Source organism: Atractosteus spatula, chromosome 7 (genome assembly GCF_055471065.1).
Source record: "Atractosteus spatula isolate fAtrSpa1 chromosome 7, fAtrSpa1.hap1, whole genome shotgun sequence".
NCBI lineage: Eukaryota > Metazoa > Chordata > Actinopteri > Semionotiformes > Lepisosteidae > Atractosteus > Atractosteus spatula.
In genome coordinates this window covers 14,549,760-14,570,684 of record NC_142712.1, presented here as the reverse complement: position 1 = coordinate 14,570,684, position 20,925 = coordinate 14,549,760, and the positions used below count along the sequence as shown (strand labels likewise).

The 20,925-nt window shown below is 35.0% G+C and overlaps 4 protein-coding genes across 4 annotated transcripts; all 4 read left to right on the top strand.

The window, feature by feature from the left end:
• Nucleotides 1-1,348, top strand: LOC148830573 (olfactory receptor 2AT4-like). The gene is made up of 2 exons (XM_088919924.1): nucleotides 1-58; nucleotides 357-1,348. Exons 1-2 carry the CDS (start codon nucleotides 1-3, stop codon nucleotides 1,346-1,348), a joined length of 1,050 nt encoding a protein of 349 aa, XP_088776050.1.
• Nucleotides 1,349-6,113: 4,765 nt separating this feature from the next.
• On the top strand, nucleotides 6,114-12,007 carry LOC148830572 (olfactory receptor 5H19-like). Its single transcript, XM_088919923.1, has 4 exons — nucleotides 6,114-6,123; nucleotides 6,599-7,599; nucleotides 8,293-8,363; nucleotides 11,635-12,007. The coding sequence occupies exons 1-4, from the start codon at nucleotides 6,114-6,116 to the stop codon at nucleotides 12,005-12,007; spliced, it is 1,455 nt and encodes a 484-aa protein (XP_088776049.1).
• Nucleotides 12,008-13,763: 1,756 nt separating this feature from the next.
• On the top strand, nucleotides 13,764-14,720 carry LOC148830571 (olfactory receptor 1F1-like). Its single transcript, XM_088919921.1, has one exon. It carries the CDS (start codon nucleotides 13,764-13,766, stop codon nucleotides 14,718-14,720), a length of 957 nt encoding a protein of 318 aa, XP_088776047.1.
• Nucleotides 14,721-19,749: 5,029 nt separating this feature from the next.
• Nucleotides 19,750-20,706, top strand: LOC148830570 (olfactory receptor 1E16-like). Its single transcript, XM_088919920.1, has one exon. It carries the CDS (start codon nucleotides 19,750-19,752, stop codon nucleotides 20,704-20,706), a length of 957 nt encoding a protein of 318 aa, XP_088776046.1.
• Nucleotides 20,707-20,925: the final 219 nt, after the last annotated feature.

The following is a 20,925-nucleotide window of genomic DNA, read 5'->3' as shown; positions in this document are numbered from 1 at the left end:
ATGCCGAGACAGTTTGAGACAGCACAGAGAAAGAATTCCACCATCATCTCTCTATCAGGTACGAAACAGCACCTTTAAAGAAATTTACAATAGAGCTTTTGTATTAAACCTTGCTTGTGTTTTATGTCAAAATCTTAATTCTTATTTTAAAAAATAGTAAATAAAAACTGAGACATAAGGGCAATGTTATGATCAATGTTATGGTCACATATTATATCCCCTCAAAATGCTCCAAACTCTAAAGCTGACAAATGAACCTGAAACAGGACCTGTGTTTGTTTCTATTTGTGTTGTATTATTGTTAATACTAAAGTATTGTCATTCCTTTTCATTTTCATTCTCTTTCTTAATTTTAGGATTAGAAAAAAGGGAAAAGAGGGATATTGAAAAACTCTTTCAAAAGTTACCAGCAATGGAGAAAAACACCACATTTGCCAGACCTGTGGGGTTTCTGATCGCAGGTTTTCAGAATCTGCAGCACAATAACTATTATTTCATATTCCTGGCTTTTGTTTACCTGGGAGCTCTGGTAGCCAATTTCATTCTAATGGCCATTATATGGCTGTCAGAGTGTCTTCATACACCAAAGTACATAGCAGTTTTTAATTTATCTACCATAGATGTTAGTGTTAGCACAGCCCTTATTCCACAATGTATAGATTGTTTCCTTTTTGACTCAAGATTTGTGTCATATGAGACATGTTTAACTCAAATGTTCTTTTTTCATTATTTCTATGCTCTGGAATCTCTTGCTCTTGTTGTTATGGGTTATGAAAGACTCATCTCTATTTGTTTTCCACTGAGAAGCAGCACAATCAACACAAACACCAGGATGTTTTTTATAATTGGTTTTTGCTGGGTGTTAGCTTCCATAGTCCCCTTTATATCAGTAGTTTTTATAACACGCTTGTCATTCTGCCAAAACATTCCTCTCATTAAAAGTTATTTCTGTGATCATGGACCAATATTCAAAGAGGCCTGCAACAGCTACAGTGCAAGTTTTACTATAGGTAGTGTTTATATTGCTACCCTCATTATTTTGCCACTGGTTTTGATTATTTTATCATACGTGTGTATTATAGCTGCTCTTTCCAGGATTGCAACTGCACAGGGGAGGTGGAAAGCATTTAAAACGTGCACGGCTCACTTAGCTTTAGTGGCTATATTTTTTATTCCTCTTTTGTCAGCATACATTATTGTATGGACACATTTATCAGTGGACACGGATACCAGAATCCTCAACACATCTTTGTCAGCAAGCCTTCCTCCTCTGCTGAATCCCATCATATACACCTTAAAAACTGAGGAGGTCATGGAGCAAATTAAGAAGTTCATAAGACAAAGGTAGACTGTTCAAGTAAAATATTTAATAATAATAGTAATAATAATAACTTGTGTTTATAAAGCACCCATTCCTTCCCAAGGATGCTGTACATATTAATAACAATTACAATAAAAAATAAATATAATAAGAGTATATGTATACACAATCAGATGTAGGACCGAGTAAAAATATGTGTTTTCAGTTCAGATTTCAAAACAGTCAAAGAATCTGTTGAAGAGATGCAGGGAAGGCATTCCGCTAAGATGGAGCAGCAATAGAAAAAAACATCACCAAGAGTCTGACTCTTACAAGGAGCAAGGAGCAAAGGACAGACCTCAGATGAACAGAGCCTATGGGATGGAGTGTATACAAAAAGGGGTTCACAAATGCATAAAGGAGCAGGAATATGTAGAGCCTTTTAAGTCAGTAACAGGATCTCATATTGGATATGTGACTATAAACAACCAATGAATGAATTAGAGAGTTGGAATATGACAGCATGCTGCCACTGTTTTTTTGTGAATATTGTGCAGTCCAGCTGCAGAGTTTTGGAAATTTTGTAACTTACTGAGGAGAATATCAGAGTCCAAAGAGCAGAGAGTTGCAGAAATTAAGCTTTGATGTTATACATGTATGAGCATCAGCAGTCCAGCACTGGATATTTATAGAAATTGTCAAATTCGGCTAATATTTTTTAAGATGGAAAAAAGAGGTCTTAATCTTTTTTTTCACATTGGTATCTAAAGATAAGAGAGGATCAAATATGACTCTCAGTTTCTGGACTAGGACTGATGCCTGAATGGGGAAGCCATCCACCACTACTGTGAAAATCTCCAGTGTTTCCAGATGTTTTTTAGTTCGGAAGGCCAAATTGTTCTCTAATACTAATAACAGATATTCAGTTTTATGATGCAGTAAAAACTCTGTAGTAAAATAGAGTAAAGTACGGAACACATTTTTCATCCTGTAATGTTTTAAACTTCTCATAAAATTGTGCAATTATAAAAAATAATTATCATTACAATCTTAAAATCAAAATAAAATATTTATCTTCCTTTTTCAAACTTACTATTGCCTTTCAGAAGCAAAAAATATATTTGTTACCTACATTTCTTTAGATACATCTAATCCTGCCCTAATATTTAAATAATCATTATTTTAGTGAAACAGCAGGTGTGATCTTGAGCTTGAATTGCACAGCCCACATAATATATTTCTATATTTCTTATCAAAGAAAAATATACACTTTTGTTCAAAGGTTTGACACCCTGAATTAATAAACTATGGGGACTTTTTCATATCTCTATTGATCTGGAAGCAAGATGTGTCATGTTGATATACTGTATTCACTGGATAATAGACTTTACTTTGTGAAGGGTCACGCTGTACAGTTCTACAGAAATTATTTATTCTGCCTTGCAGACCTCCCTAATGTACAGACTATACATTCATATATTTTCTGAGATGCCTCTTTAATCTTGCTGATGGTTTTCTCTTTTCCTTTTTCAGTTTTGCCTTTCTGTGTTTTATTTTTCCATCTTTCTTCTGGAAATAAATAATCAACCCAGCATTGGATTAATTAAATATATAAATAATTATTTCATAGAGTTAGATTAATATAGTTTACATTATTTTTTGTTGTTGATTTATTTTACTGTCCTTATTGTGGTGGTACTTTAGCTGCGCCTTAAGAGTTACATGTAATTTCCCACCTTTATGCTTAGGATTTACATGCTGAAATTGTATATTTCTAATACAAAACTCCTTCACATATAAAGATTTGTAATGTAACATTAATCTACAAGTGAAAATCAATTTTTATAACTTCACATTTATGTAAAAAAAATGTTCCTTTGAGAATGTGCTGAAACAAACCCACTAACATTACTGTAAACAGTTGCGAAATTTTGATTTGGTGAATTTGTGATTAAAAGCAACACTTCATAAGAAGCAAGTTCTCATCTGTTATTCCTTTCTCTCTCCCACCAATTTAATTCTGTCTTTGCTCTAATGAAATAAAAGTCTATATACATTGTTGTTAGTGACCTTAATGATAATATTATTAAAAATAATAAGTGTGGCATGATGCTGCTGTGGTAAGCATTTCTCTGGTTTCCTTTCACAATTGTCCTCTAGGAAAAAACAGCCCTGGTGTAAGTATGTGCGTGTTTGTTTCTGTGTACGCCCATGCTACAAAAAAAAAACAATTAAAAAATAATAATAAGAAGAAGCAGTTTTATGGACAGGATCTCTGCCTTAATCATTTTTAATTTCTAAATTGTGTACTTAAGACTAATTAATGAGAAAACAAACTCATATATGTTAATATTCAATAATTTGCTTGCAGTATTTGCATGTAGAAGGTTGGGGATTTTAGTTTGTTGTTACAATCAGAACTTATAACAGGAAATTGAGAGAGTACTTGATTAGTTTTAGGAACCAATCAAACAATAATATCCATTCTCTCATACAGATTCTAAATACAATATATACAATTTATTGATGTAACCAAAACATATATAACAAACAAAAACATAATAGAATATATATCTGTTATACAATCTTCTGTGAACACGAATGCTGATCGTTCACTCAGGAATAAGAAAGAACGGTGTTAATAACTTTAGAGTAAAATATGCATCTACTATCATGTGTTAAAGTCTAGCTCATATGTTTTATCAGTCTCTTATAACTAAATCACATTTATATTCTCAGACACAAGTAAACATCCACTTAGTATTGTGAACTAAACATCAAACATGCTTTTGTAATAATAATAATAATAATAATAAAAGTTTGACTCTCTAGAATTATGATGTGATTATTGAAGCAATACTCAACAATCTGTAAACCAAATGTTCTAGACGAGCTTAACCTTGCCCTGGTAAAAACAGAGCTGGGTTTCTTGGTGCTGGGAGGGTCCCGACGCAGGAAAGAGAAAAAGCTTTTGCCTTGCTTTGCCTAGCAGCCTGTGTTGGACTCGAGCAGCTCTGATATTTTAAAAAAGTAGCATCTTGCTGGCTCTGGACTATGCACAGCTTGTCTTCTTGAAGTTCACAAGGTAAACAAAATGCTATACTGTAGCATTTTGTTCAGAATATTCTGGATGTCAACAAAATGAGAGGCCAACTGTCTAATTTAGTTGATCAGGTGAAAATAACAGTGTGTTCGTGAACATAAGATTTCTTTTGTTTCAGAGACAGAAATCTGTACTTTACTGACTCACTCTGTTGGCCTGGCGTCTTGGAGAATAGTTCTGACTTGGACTGTTTGCAGTCACATGGTGGTAAAAATCAGTTGGCCAGTTTTGAGAAAGATCAGTCAGTGGGTTAACTGGAGAAAAAGGACTTCTGTTACAGTTTATATGGGACAACATCACCAGTTGGTGACTGGCCAAGATGCAGGTTTGGTTGTGGTACCCATCCTTTAGATCACTTATTGGTGGATCTTCCTTTGCAAGATGGATAGTGTTTTTGGAATAAACCAGTCTGGAGACTGACTGGAGCCCATCTGCGCTATATACAGTAACATTAAATACTGTATATACAGTAACTTGATACAGTTTTACAATGTCTCTTAACAGATTCCTGTGCATTTAGGAAGAGACATCGGGCTGCATTGTTAAGGGACACAGAGATTATGAGAAATCCTTAATATACTTAATTCTTAAGTGAAAGAATAGGCCTTGTCCCTACATACTGTACAAAAGCCCTGTGTTCTTTTCATCTTAATTACGCGCATCCAAAGTATTTGTCATAATGCATTATCCAGCAGAATGAATTAAAGTCTATTCAGGAAAATATACATTTTAAAGAGCTGAAATAACATTGAAGGATGCTTTATGTAAATATTTGGCATTTTCAGCACCCTTAAAAATTAAGTCATGTAAAGATAGACTGGTTGAAGGTTTAGCACCGTTCCTTCATCTGCACAGTAATCTCCTTCTAAAAATATTTTTCTCACTCCCTGAATCTCTGCATTTGCTGTTTCCAAACAATTGGATGTTTCTTTAGGTTGGGTGTATTGCCTAGACAAAGAAGATTAATTATCTCACTGATTCTCAGATGATAAACAAAGCTGAGCCTGCCAGTACTTACTGTAAATAAACAACCTGTAAGGATTTTCTACAATACCACGAAGAGGGCTGCAGATGTAAAGCACTTCCAACCTTCCCTGCTACAGAGGTACTCTGAGTGAGACTGGCCCAGATCATTTATGTACATTGTTCAGATTCAATAATTCTCTCAATTTGGGCAGAGGCTTTTTAAATAGATTAGCCCACAAAAGTGACAGCAATTGAAGTCACAGGACTTGATTTGTTAAATATAATGCAGTCAAGTTGCCATTGACCTTTACAAGTGGTGATTTTTAGCAAATAGAGCATCTTGCAAGACCATTCTTTTTGGGATCAAAATTGTAAATCAAAAGCAAATGTTCTAAATGCTATAGAAATTCATAATATGAGTCAAAAGAACTTGTATAAAGGTCATAGAGTAATATCATAAAAATCTTAACAAACTTAACAAAAGCATTATTTCATACAGCAATCTACCTTCTTGAACTTTGGTAAATCTTCCTTTTTTAACTAAGAGAAAACAGTATTATTTCCCTATTCATTTTCTTGGGAGAATTCACAAAAGAATGGGACTGCTCAGGGTCTAGTTTACAGATCACATAATAATACAAATATTATTCAGCAGCTCTTTCTCAATAACACAAGAGCAAACACACAAAAACACAGGATTTGCAATACCACGTGAGGAGAGGGTGATCACAACTACATAAAAGGATGGCAAAGGGTAAGATGCTTAATCTGAGACAGCACAGAGAAAGAATACCTCCATCATCTTACGGTCAGGTAAAAATTAACATATTGCTTAGTAAGTGAAACAACTGAGATTATGCCAAAGAATATGAAATAGAACATATGATACTTATTTTATATTTTTATTATTAAAGAACATTTTAGCACATCTAAAAAGTGTAAAATTGAGAGTATGTATCAAATACTGTGTTTCATATAGAGCAGTTATCTTACCTCTTTTTTGAAAAATAGCAAATAAATATTGAGAGATATAAACAATGATATAGTCACTTATTATATTCCTTTAATTCTGGTCTAGTCAAAACTAGACAACTGGCAAATGAAACTGAAACAGGGTGCAGATTGATGTGCAGATGGACTGTACTGTTACTGGCATACATAGAGTAATGTGTAGAGTATACTACAGTATTGTCATAGCTTTTTAATTTTCATTCCCCTTTTATTTTTAGGATTTGGAAAAAGTGAAAAGGGAGCTACTGAAGCACTCTTTCAGATGTTGCCAGCGATGGAGAAAAACTCCACATTTGCCAGACCTGTGGGGTTTCTGATCACTGGATTTCAGAATCTGCAGCACAGTGAATATTATTTCATATTCCTGGCTTTCATTTACATAGGAACCCTGGGAGCCAACTTCTTCCTAATGTCTATTATATGGCTCTCAGAGTGTCTCCATACACCAAAGTACATAGCCGTTTTTAATTTGTCTTTAGTAGATGTGAGCATTAGCACAGGTCTTATTCCAAAATGTATAGATCAGTTTCTTTTTGGCTCAAGATTTGTGCTATATGAGACATGTTTAACTCAGATGTTCTTTGTTCATTTTCTGCATACCTTGGAATCTCTTGCCCTTGTTGTTATGGGCTACGAAAGACTCGTCTCTATTTGTTTTCCACTGAGAAGCAGCACAATCAACACAAACACCAGGATGTTTTTTATAATTGGATTCTGCTGGGTATTTGGTTTTACAAGCAATGTTATATCAGTGTTTTTTATAACACGGTTATCATATTGTAAAAACATTCAGCAAATTCAGAGTTACTTCTGTGATCATGGTCCAGTGTTCAAAGAGGCCTGTAGTGACAACAGTGCAAATAGGACTATAGCCAGTGTTTATACTGTTACTTTCTATATTGTGCCACTGTCTTTCATTAGTATATCCTATATGTGCATTATAGCTGCTCTTTCCAGGATTGCATCTATACAGGGGAGGTGGAAAGCATTTAAAACTTGCACCACTCACTTAGCCTTAGTGGCCATATATTTTATACCTCTTTTAGTAACATTTTTGATTTCATGGTCAAACATGCTGGTGAATACTGACAGCAGAATCCTCAATACATCTTTGTCAGCAACCCTGCCTCCTCTTCTGAATCCCATCATATACACCTTAAAAACTAAGGAGGTACTGGATCAAATTAAGAAGTTCATGAGGGTGCAGAAGGCTACTCCGGTAAATCATTAGTATACTAGGTAGTCTGGAAGTGTGAGTGTTTATCTCTGTAATACATAAAGATATTTAAACCTCAGTGTTACGATGCCATAAAAAGTTTGGAGTATAGAACAAAATGTCAGTTTAATCACAAAATGACCATGTAAATCTTGACATTTTTAATTTTTAGAGCAATTATATAAAAATATTTTAACCTTTATTTTTTCCAAACTTTATATCGAATATTTCTGTTTCATTTGTAGTTTTACTAATGCTTTTCAGAGACTGGATTTTAACTTTAACTTTTAAAAACAGATGTTTGATCTTTTTTTTCTTTAAAAAATCCAGCTTTAATTTTTTTAATGAAATATAATTTTAGTGAATGTATAATTTTTTTACTCTATTAATTTAAAATTGCATTACAAAATTACCTTGAATAATTTACTAACTTCAAGAACAAGCAGTGAAAATGTTCTAACAATGTATGCAGTGGCAGTAGTTTAAAATGGGAAATGCATGAAAAAGCAACATTTCACACAGTTGTATGGACTGTAGGCTCTGATCTGTAACTCATTTCTTTCTATAAATATTAAAGTAGTTTTTCACAGGGACTTCTTTAAAGTTTCCGACCAATTTAATTGTTTGTGTGCTCTAATGAAACAATAGGCTTTTCCACACTGTTGTAATAATAACAGGTTTTTCACTGTGTTGCAGTGGTTAGTGTTGGTGCCTCCCAGCACTGGAGCCTTGGGTTCAAATTCTGGGGTGATATATGTGTGGAATTTGTATGTTCATCCTGAGTCTGTGTGTGTTTCCTCTGGGTGCTGGGTCCAGTTTCCTCCCACAATTCAGAGAGCTGCAGATACAGTAGGTTAATGGGTGTTTGGAAAAATTAGTTTTGGTGTGAGTATGTGTGTTTTTTTGTCTCTGTGCGCTGGATTGGCGCCTCATCCAGGGTGTATCATGCCCAGTTCCCATTGCATGCCAGGATTGATTCCTCCTTCCTCATGACCCTGTATTGGATAAAGCACTTAGCAATGGATGGATAATAATAATACAAAGAATAATAAAATTATTGTTGCATTTGTACCTTATTCCAAAGAATCCCAGAACACATTTCATAAAGAAGGTTCAGTGTAATACCCACTAGGGTCACACACTACCACACGGCTGCCATTATGCACCAGCAGTTCCACATCAGAGATGCAATGGAGAAGTGAGAAATGACTTTATCAGGTTCATAAGTTTAAAGGATCATTTGACTATGATTACCTTAAGTTCTTAGATAAGAAAACTGTATTCGGTAATTATAATAGAAGGTTACAGTAAGTCAATGTTTTCTGTTTCAGGGAAATAACATGCAGATTGGTACAGAATGTAAAAGATCTCTGCCTTAATGTCACCTAGAAATCCATGTTGGGATTTATTTATTTCCAAATTCTGAATTTAAAACTAATTAGTTAATGAGAATATAAATTCTTATATGTTAACATTCAATACCTCAGCTATGGACAAAAGCCCTGTAGTCCTCTTCCAGTAACTACAAGGTTCCAAAATCATTTGTCACAACTCACTTCCAAGCAGGATCAAATAATGTCTATTTATAAAAGTATACATTTTAAAGAGGTTAAATCAACCCAAAGGATGCTTTGCACCTATTTTTGTCCTAGAAACTCTGCACATGCTGTATCGAAACATTTATGTGGGGCTGTTGGTTGTATTGCCCTGTTAAAAATGAATAGGTTATCTCATTGGGTCTCAAATGATAAGAAAGCATGAACCTGCCAGTACTCAAATGAACTACCTGTAAGGATTTTCTACAATACCATGCAGAGGACTACAGATCAAAATTACTTCCAATCTTCTCTGCTACATCAATACTCCAGTGTGACTGGTCCAGATTTATATGTAGTTTGGGACTGCCCTGTAAAAGATTATTTAACTTCATACATTATCTTAATGGTGTAATATTACACTAAGACAGCGGAGGTTCCTACTTAATGATGATTCTTAGAACACTGTCAACGTTTGCATATGATGTCTTATGTGTCTTACCACAGCCAAAAAATCTACCTTCATGGCTGGGTTGGTACTTTAAATCTTTTCACATCTTATATAGTTGTAGCCATTTGTATACATCATTCCTCTATATAGTTGTATATTTTACTTACATTTTTCAAATTCAATCATTTTCTCATCCTTCATGTAACACACTTGTAATTCTGCTAACATGTTACTCACATTTAAGAGTTATTTATGTGATCATGCACCAGTATTCATAGAGTCCTGTAGCAAGTGACAGCAGAAGTAGATCTATAGACAGCATTTATACTGTTATTTTAAGTTTTTTTGCCACTAACATTGATTAGTTTATCATATGTGTGCATTATAGCTGCTATTTTCAGGAATACATCCACACATGGGAGGTGGAAAGCATTTAAAACATTCCTTTGCCTTAGTAGACATATTTTTTATACCTGGTTTAGTAACATACAGTATATTATGGTTTGGACGAATTTAACACTGGAAACTAACACTAGAAATAAATGTGCAATTTTAGAATCTTACAAGTTGAAGAATGTTACAAGTTTCAAAATGTTGTTACGTGAATTTATTCAGATAAATCTGATGGGGTCCATATATTTAAATAATTACTGTTTTAGACATATGGCACACAAAATGTATTTGTTTTAGTGTGATGTTAAGCATGAACTGGACAGCCAGCATAATAAATATCTGTATTCGGTTATCAAAGAATTAGGTACTTTGTACACTTTTTTTGCTCAAAGGCTTTATGCCATCCTTAAAAGTTACAGACTCTTTCCCTATAATTGTCTGCTAACAATTGATTTTCAAACCATCCACCTATCCATTTTCTAACCAATCTATCCAGTTCAGGTTAAGGGGTGTGCCATTAATGAGAGGAAAGGAGGTTACACCCTGGACAGGACTCCAGTCTATTGCAGGGTAAACACATACAAAAATATACAAACTCACACCTAGGTTAGTATTCCCAGAAGCCACTTAACCTACCAGTACTGTATGTCTTTGGACTGTGTGAGGGAAGTGGAGCACTATGTGGAAACCTACACAAATATGAGGAGAACATTTACTTAACTCCATGTGTTCTCATACTGTTAGGCTATCATGTCTGTGAGTTCCTTTTTAGTTGTAGACACAGTATGAATTAGAACTGAATTAAATAATTTAAATACCACTGGAGCACTTCAACAGACAATTTCAGTGATGGAAAACATCTGACCTATTAAAACAAGTTTGGTGTCAAGCCATTTATTGCCTTATAAGTGAGCATGTGGAATCTGAATTTAACACCAAACTTGATAGGAAGCCAGTGCCAGGATAGAATTAATGTGATCACTTGCATGTGTGTAAGGGAAGGTACTGTACATGTCTGACTTATTATCTTCCTCTGATCTCTTGTTTCTCCCCAAGCTTGTCTACATACTAAGGGTGACAGTGCCTTCTTTGCTACTATGTGCCAAAACACAGGAATTCTAACCCCGAGCATAACAAGGAGTTACCTTCTCTGAGCACTTTCAAATCCACACTTGAAACCTTCTTCTTCGGAAATGCTTTTATTTAACTAATGTCTGTCCCTGCCCATTTGCATTTTCTACTGCATTCTGAACCCTTCTGTTCCTTTGTACTAATTATGTAGATTGTTATAATAACATTCTTTAAAACTTTTCCTGTGAAGAGCCACAAGAAGATACATTTAAAGCTGCTATATTGATAAAATTATTATTATACTAATAATTTGTTATTAGATATTAACAGTACTTGATCAGTTAAGCAGTTAGCTTAGGTTAACTAGATTAGTTAGGCTTCCATCAATCTTTACAGATGGAGCTTTTTAGCAAATACAACATGCTGCAATACCATTCTGCTTAGACCTTTTTATTAACAGGTTTTTTGACAGAACATTAGGATTTCTTTCTGCACACATATGCCACACATTGATTTTCATCAAGATGGTGTCACGGGAGCCGGTTCTGACTCCCCTGTAGTGCGTAGTTAAAGACCCTATGCCTGAAGGTATAATCGAGAAGAGTCTGGAGAAGGACATCAGGGGAAGATACAGCAGGGTCAGAATGGGTTTACAGACAGCAGGAAGGCGATCAAGTCCAAAGGGATCCAAAAAGGGGTTATCAGGGTGCAGTCTATTGTCCAAAGGCTGGGAGATCCATCCAGGATGAAGACAGCTAAAATCTCCGGGAAGGGGAACCGAGACCAGGAACACAGAACTAAAACCTTAACGGGACCAGGCGCTCTGAGCCCCGGACTCAGAAGGTCAGAACACCAGGGTGAAGCCTATGCCATCGGGTCACTCCTGGACCCGCTGGTAGGTGAGCTTCCGAGCATCCGTCTCCCAATGCTCAGCCAGGAACAGGAGACGCTAAGCTTTTAACCAAAATACAAACAAGACACACCAGGAAATAATAGAACCTAATCATAACAGAAAAGGGTAGGAGCGCCCTCTAGAGGAGGGCTGTGGAATGTAACAGATGGTCTTCACTAGATATTCAAGATATTCAATCATCTTGAAAGAGCATTGCACTCTACAGAGAGTTAAGTTTCTTTTTAAATTTAATCCAACTTTCAAGATATCAGTGGCATACTGTAACTGTTCGATTCTGTGATTTTCTCAATTTATTTTCACAAAGCTTGAAATTGAAAAGGTTATGTAACCATATTACTTCTGCCCAATGAGCAATCTCAGTAGTAAGGTGATTTTGAATGTATGTAAGTCTATAATAGTAGAGTGTATCATGATCGGTCAAAACAATAATGAATAACCAAAATCTATATAATTTGTTTTATTGAAAACATACCTGTATAGAGTATGTTGCAAATAAATTTTATTTTAGTATTCAACTATTATACTCAACTATAGTATTCAGTAGTTAAGTATTCAATAAATCATTCAACATTATAAAGGAACAATGTAAATCAAAAGGTAGTGTTCTCAATGTTACGGCAAAGCACAATATGAATTGTATAACACTTGTAAAAGTGTTGAATTTTAATAATAAACTTTATTTTATATAGCACCTTTAAAGGTGGCTTCTCAAGGTGCTTTACAGAATGACAACAACAATAAATAAAAAGAATACACAAGATAAAACACAATTACAATATACAGAGGAGACCGTGGATGGTGGTACTAAGAAAAGCAGAGGGGTGAAGAAAGGAACCAGTTAAGTAAAGACTCTTCTAAAGAAGAAGGTTTTTAGTCAGATTTGAAGGAGTTTAGAGGTGGTGACTCTCTGATATCCTTGGGCAGAGAGATCCAGAGCTTGGGGACAAAAAAGAAGAAGGCCCTATCACCCATACAATATAGATGGGCTTGGGGGACAGTTAGGAGACCAGAATTAGAAGAGCAAAGGTTGCGAGGTGGGGAGTAGGGCGATAATAGTTCAGACAGTACTGAAGTGCCAAGCCATGCAGAGCCTTATAGGTGAGCATGAGGATTTTAAAGTCCACATGGAATTTCACAGGAATTTAATGTCACACATATTGGAGTATTATCACATAAATCATAACAAAAGCATCCTTTCACACAGAATTTGGATTCTTGAATTTTGTCTTGTTATTTCCTTCTTTTAAATAAGAGTAAAAACGGTAGTATTCCCCTAATTAATTTTCTTGGAATAATTTTCAGTAGACTGGAAAGGAAGGGCTCAGAGTCTAGTTTCCTGATTACATACTCTACATGGTATTATTTTGCAACTCTTTCTCAGTGACAAAAGAGTTCCCACACATGCACACAGGAATTGTCACACCACTTGAGGACAGGGTGATGACAGCTACACTCTGGTACATAAAAGGATGATTTAGGGTAGGATGCTGATATTGAGGCAACACAGAGAACGAATTTCATCATCATCTTTCTGTCAGGTATGTAACAGAGCAAGCACATTTAAAGAAATTAGCAATAGAGCTTATGTAGTAAATATTGTGTTTCGTATAGAAAAATTAAAAAAACTATAAAACTATATAACTGGCAAATGAAACTAATACAGGAAATGTGTGCAGATTATTTTACTAATAGCATTATCAATTCTACAGTACTGTCATCTTTCATTTTCATTGCCTTTTTAATTTTAGGTCGGAGAAAAAGTGAAAAGGGGAAAACTGAAGCACTCTTTCCACAGCTGTCTGCAATGGAAAGGAACACCACATATTCTAAACCTGTGGGTTTTCTGATTGTGGGTTTTCAGAATCTGCAGCACAGTGGCTATTATTTTATATTCCTGGCTTTCGTTTACCTGGCAACTCTGGCAGCCAATTTCTTCCTAATGTCCATTATATGGCTTTCAGAGTGTCTTCATACACCAAAGTACGTAGCAGTTTTTAATTTGTCTTTTGTAGACGTGAGCATTAGCACAGCTCTTATTCCAAAATGTATAGATCATTTTCTTTTTGACTCAAGATTTGTGTTATATGAGATATGTTTAACTCAAATGTTCTTTGTTCATTGTCTGCATAGCATGGAATCTTTCTCCCTTGTTATTATGGCTTATGAAAGACTCATCTCTATTTGTTTTCCACTGAGAAGCAGCACAATGAACACAAACAGCAGGATGTTACTTATAATTGGTTTCTGCTGGGTATTGATGTTTACAAGCAATGTTATATCAGTGTTTTTTATAACACGGTTATCATATTGTAAAAACATTCAGCAAATTCAGAGTTACTTCTGTGATCATGGTCCAGTGTTCAAAGAGGCCTGTAGTGACAACAGTGCAAATAGGGCTATAGCCAGTGTTTATACTGTTACTTTCTATATTCTGCCATTGTCTTTCATTAGCATATCATACATGTGCATTATAGCTGCTCTTTCCAGGATTGCATCTGCACAGGGGAGGTGGAAAGCATTTAAAACGTGCACGGCTCACTTAGCCTTAGTGGTTATATTTTTTATACCTCTTTTAGCAACATATTTGATTTCATGGTCAAATGTGCTGGTGGACATTGAAACCAGAATCCTCAACACATCTTTGTCAGCAACCCTGCCTCCTCTTCTGAATCCCATCATATACACCTTAAAAACTGAGGAGGTAATGGAACAAATTAAGAAGCACATAAGACAAAGGAAGACGTTTCTAGTAAATCATTAATATGTATATGTATATCTGTTTGTATATGTACAGTATATGTATATTATTGATACTAATACTAATAATAAACTTTTATCACCTCTCCAATCCCAAGGATGCTGTAAATAATCATAACAATTACATTAAAAAATAAATCAAATAAGAGCACATGAGATGACTCGTGAGACTATCAGACATAGGTCCCAGTAAAAAGGTATGTTTTCAGTTTAATTTCAAAACAGTCAAAGAACCTGTCTCTTTAAGAGATGCAAAAAATGATAAAAATGGAGTAGCAACAGAAAAAACAGCATCAACAGTTGTCTGACATTTAATCCTAGCTACAAACAGCAAAGGACCTGCCATAACTGAAGGGAGCTTATGGGATGGAGTGTATACAAGAAGGAGTTCACAAATGCTAATGGATCCAGACTATTCAGAGCCTTATAAGTTAATAACAGGATCTTATATTGAATATGTGACTTTATAAGGAACAAATGAACAGATCTTAAAGTAGAAGTATGACAGTATGCTGCCGGTGTTTTTTTTTAAATTGAATTAGAAGTCTAGCTGCAAAGTTTTGGAAATGTTGTAACTTACTAAGGAGTGTGTTATGGTGTCTATAGATTTGCAGAAATTAAGGTTTGTTATAAGCTTTGTTATAAATGCATGAATCAGCAACCCAGCATTGGACATTGATAGAAATTCCCTAATTCAGGTGAAATTTTTAAGATGAAAAAAGGGGTTTCATCCATTTTTTTACATGGGTCTCAAATATGACTCCCAATGTCCAGACTAGGGCTGATGCCTGAATGAGGAAGCCATCCACCATTACTGTGAAACTCTCCAGTGTTTCCAATTAACTTTTAGTAGGGAACTGCAATTTTTTATCTGTAAATAATAACACATGTTCAGTTTTATGATGCAGTAAATACTCTGTAGTAAAACAGAGTAAAATATGATATTCCCTAAACAAACATTCCTATTGCTTTTCAGAAGTAAAAATTTAATTAAATTTAGTTACTGTACAAGATAGCTCAAGTAGGTAGCTGCATCAGCATGTGTAGACTGTATAGGAACAAGTAAAGGTTTATTCCATGCTGAAAACAGAAGAAAAGAAACACAACATTTTATCTGTGGAGCCTTCTTCAATTGTGTTAGTTACAAGATGTTTGTTACCTGAATTTCTTTAGATATACAGTATCTGATCCTCCTAATACAGTATTTAAATAATGCATAGTGAAACAGAAAAGTACAGTATTTGGCTAAGTGTGATCTTCAGTTTGAATTGTACAGCCACATGATATATTTCAGATTTCATTATAAAAGAACAATGTACACTTTTTGTCCAAAGACTTTATGACATCTCAAATAAATACACTGTCAGGGGAGAGTTTACACTAAGGCACTCTACCTTGAAGGGGGTTCATCCTGGGAACCCTTTGTTGCAGCTCAACTAGCAAAGCACAGGAGTTACCTTGTGAAGGACACAAAGGATGCTTGCCTGGCACTACTGAATCCCTTGCCCCCGAGGGGCACAAACCCTAAAACCTCTGGCCGGAGCTGGTGCAAGGCTAGTTCCTTTGGAGAAGTCTCCATAGGTGACCCTTAATGGCCAGTTAAAAGTTCATATCTGAGAGACAAGTTTAAACATTTATTTAGAAGCCTTTTAAGGGATCATAGATGTAAAGCAGTACAGGATTCATATGGCAATACCAAGGAGGGCTAAGAGAGAAAACAATATAGATATAGATATAGATATAGAAGAAAACGATAAGCTCATTGATTACAGAAGTCTTATTAAGAAAAAAAAATAATAAAGCAATTTTATGAATAAAACTAAATACTTTTTCTAGTCCCACTGGTCCCTAATCTAATCCTAGTCCAACCAGTCTAACCTTTAATCTAACTCAGCTAAATCTTACCTTGAGTAATAGACTTATCTACTACTGAGACAATTTAAAGAAAAATTTCCCTTTTTATACTGTTTCACAAGTCCCTTCTCTCAAACAAGACAGAGAGTTCATTTCTTGCACAACCTCTGAGGTTCTGTTTTCAGAAATACTGCTCAATACAGCTTCGTGCGAAAAACCCGTATATCACCATAGGAAGCATAACAGCGTAGCCTCCAATTACCCAGACCACAAAACAAAGAAATAAAGCTTTGTTTGATTTATGAAACCCTTTCTTTATGTCCTGTTTTCATTCAGGTAAGGGTCAACTATATACGCAATACTGCTGACAGCAGGAAAATTCCTATTCTTTACTCAGTAGCATCTTAAAACCTGCACCCATTTTTTTTACACAGAAGACTGACACAGCTTCACGTTGTGAATCTGTTTTTCTAAGAAAACATGTGAGTGGGGGAAGGTGGACTTGCCCTTATTCTACTTTGAAAATACCTGTGAAACCGGTTTGTTTACAAACAATGTAGACACAGAGAAATAGAGAGATGCGATAACAACACAGCGCCAGGCGAATGCACATTAATGTAGAGCTTTCGGGATCACAGAAAGGTACGGTACTGCTGTGTACATACAGTACGAACATGTTGTGATATTTAGAAATATAAAAAATGTCAATATAATGCCAATAATATTTGCTATTTTAGTTTTTCAAAGAAATGTTTATTTGTTAAAAGAAAACTGGTGGCGACAGCTGGCTTTGAACACTTGACCTCAGGGTTATAAGTCACTTAAGCTATCGGACCACCGAGGCAGTCGTGTGCCAAACACATATCAATGGAAAGTCTTATACTACTGTTTCTGCAACAGTACATGAATATAGTTATACCATTATTAATTTCTTTAGATACGTGATTCCATATTATATTCCCTATTAATACAATTCTAAAAGTATGCTTCTGTTTACTCCGGTATCGAGTGTATTCACAGAAAAGCTTAAAACTATCACTTTTCTCACGAAGTACTGTATACTGTATAAACGTACAGTAACATGGTCAGAAGGAGCAAGGAGCACGTAAATGTTTCTGAAATAACCACATGTAAGACTTTGATGCTTAAAATGTTTAGGGAGAAATGGAATACTGGTGTGTATTTTTTCTTTAAAATACCAAGACCAGCAATATACAGTTTACATAATATGTTTATGTTCCTAAATTAATATCGTTTATGACCTTCAGATGCTAGTTCTGTTTTCAGTTCTGTTTATGCTCCTATTCTTTTTATGCTCAGCTACTAAAATTTCCCTTTAGTGGTAAAATTCCATATAAATATTAAATACTAAGCAGATTAAAATGTGCACAGTAAAGAGATTAAATGATTAAATCTTTTCACTACCAACCAATGCACCACGAGTGCCCCTGTCGGTCATTTTTGCCAGCCAATCACGTACAGTACCGCGGTAGGGCGTGGTGGCACACACGTAGATGCCCGGGGTATGGGTTTGTACCATGCATTTTGAATGGCTGCATCTGTATACCGTACCTGCCTTTTATTTAACATTTCCGCTAAACTACTGCATAAAATTTACTAGTGCATAAAATGTATGGACAGGATCTCTGCCGTAATATAGACAGTAGATCCATCATGGGATTTTTTTTATTTCCAAATTGTGCACTTCAGACTTATTAGTCCTGTATTGATGGAAGTCCTGAAATATTTCTCACTCCCTGGATCTCTGCATCTGCTGTTTCATGGTGGTACAGTATGTCATAGTGGACAAGACGATCATTATTATTAAACATTGTACTCTAGAAAAGAGTGTTAATATAAAAAACATTTTGTAAATATAATCCAACCTTCAACATTCTAGTGGCTAACTGTAAAGTGTTCCGTTCTGTGTTATCTTTCTTAATTTTCAGTTAGCTTGAAAATAAAAAAGGCTATATTACCTCATTACCTGTGCCAAATGAACAATCTTAGTAGTAAGGTGATTTTGCCCTAAAGCATTAGCCTATGTTACTACAGTGTATCACATTCAATCAATCAAAATGCTAATGAATATCCAAAATCTATACAGTCCATTTTACTAAAAACATACCTACATGTATATACAGTAGAACAGTAGTTTTTTTATGTGAAATGCTCTGTTAATAATTCAACATTGAGAAAGAACAAAGAAAATCAAAAGCAAATGTTCTCAATGCTATAGAAAGCATAATGTGATTTAAATGCACTTGTAAAACTGATATCACAACAATCTTAACAAAGTCATTATTTCACACAGCAATCAATCTTCTTGAACTTAAGTATTTTTTCATTGTAAACTTAGAGTAAAAACAGTAGTAGTCCCCTATTAATTATCTTGGCAGAATACACAGAAAACAGAATGGGAATGCAAGGGCTCATAATTTTTTTTTATTTTGCAGCTTTGTTAGTGACACAAGTGCACCCTCACACGCACACAGGAATTGCCTTACCACTTGAGGACAAGGTGATGACAGCTGCACTCTGGTACATAAGAGGATGGCTTACAGAAGGATGTTGATATTGAGCCAGCACATAGACTGAATTCCGCCATCATCTCTCTGTCAGGTAAAACATATCACATGCCTTACAAAATGTTAATCTGATATCACTGAGATTACATCAAGGAATAAAAGCAAATACAACATACTCTGATATTCATTTTATACTCTTATAATAATGAATACTATTATGTTATTTATCTTATTTTAATCTTATTCTTATCTTATATTCTTAATCTTATATCTTATTTGAATGAAGATTTTATCACATTACCGTAGCACATTTAAAGAGATTTACAACAGAGTTTAGCTATTGAATCTTATTTGTGTTTCACATAGAAAAGTTATCTTAACTCTTATTTAAAAATGCCAAATAAAAAATTCAGAGATATAGAGGGTGATATGGTCACTTATAAAACCTCAACTCTGTAATGGTATACACCATATAAAGGGCAAATAAAACTGAAACAAGGCATGTGTGTAGACTGTTTCTATCTTACTAATATCGTTGTTAATGCTAGAGTACTGACATATCTTTACGTTTTCATTCCCTTTTTAATTTTAGGATTTTAAAAAAAAGGTGCAAAGTGGGCTACTGAAGCACTCCTTCAAACGTTGATAGCAATGGAGAAAAACTCCACCTTTGCCAGACCTGTGGGTTTTCTGATTACTGGTTTTCAGAATTTGCAGAACAGTGAATATTATTTCATATTCCTGGCTTTCGTTTACATGGGAACCCTGGCAGCCAACTGCATCCTAATTTTCATTATATGGCTTTCAGAGCGTCTCCATACACCAAAGTTCATAGCAGTTTTTAATTTATCTGTTATAGATGTAAGTGTTAGCACAGCCCTTATTCCAAAATGTATAGATTGTTTCCTTTTTCACTCAAGTTTTGTCTTATATGAGACGTGTTTAACTCAAATGTTTTTTTTCCATTATTTCTATGCTTTGGAATCTCTTGCCCTTGTTGTTATGGGTTATGAAAGACTCGTCTCTATTTGTTTTCCACTGAGAAGCAGCACAATCAATACAAACACCAGGATGTTTTTTATAATTGGTTTTTGCTGGGTATTAGCATCCATAGTCCCTTTTATGTCAATGGGTTTTATAACACGCTTGTCATTCTGTCAACCTGTTCCTGTCATTAAGAGTTATTTCTGTGATCACGGACCAGTGTTTAAAGAGGCCTGCAGCAGCTACACTGCAAACTGGACTATAGCCAGTGTTTATACTGTTGCTTTCATTTTTCTACCACTGGCATTGATTATTTTATCATACGTGTGCATTATAGCTGCTCTTTCCAGGATTGCATCTGCAGAAGGGAGGTGGAAGGCATTTAAAACATGCACAGCGCACTTAGCCTTAGTGAGCATATATTTTATTCCTCTTTTAGTAACATATATGATTGTTTGGACCAATTCACCACTGGAAACTAACACCAGAATCCTCAACACATCTTTGTCAACAACCCTGCCTCCTCTGCTGAATCCCATCATATACACCTTAAAAACTGAGGAGGTCATGGAGCAAATTAAGAATTTCATTAGGAAGAGGGGAACTTGTCCGATAGATTGTTAGTACCCTGAGTTGTCCGGAAGTGCAATCTTTCTCTGTGAAGAATAACAGATACTCAGTGTTTTGATGCAGTAACATTTATGCAATAAAACAGAGTGACGTACAGAACAAAATGTTCTTAATCTGTATTTTTTTAATACATGTTCAATTACAAAAAGGAATTATCATTTTAATCCTAGACTCGATCAACATAAAATAGTAATCTTCCTTTTTTAGTCTTAC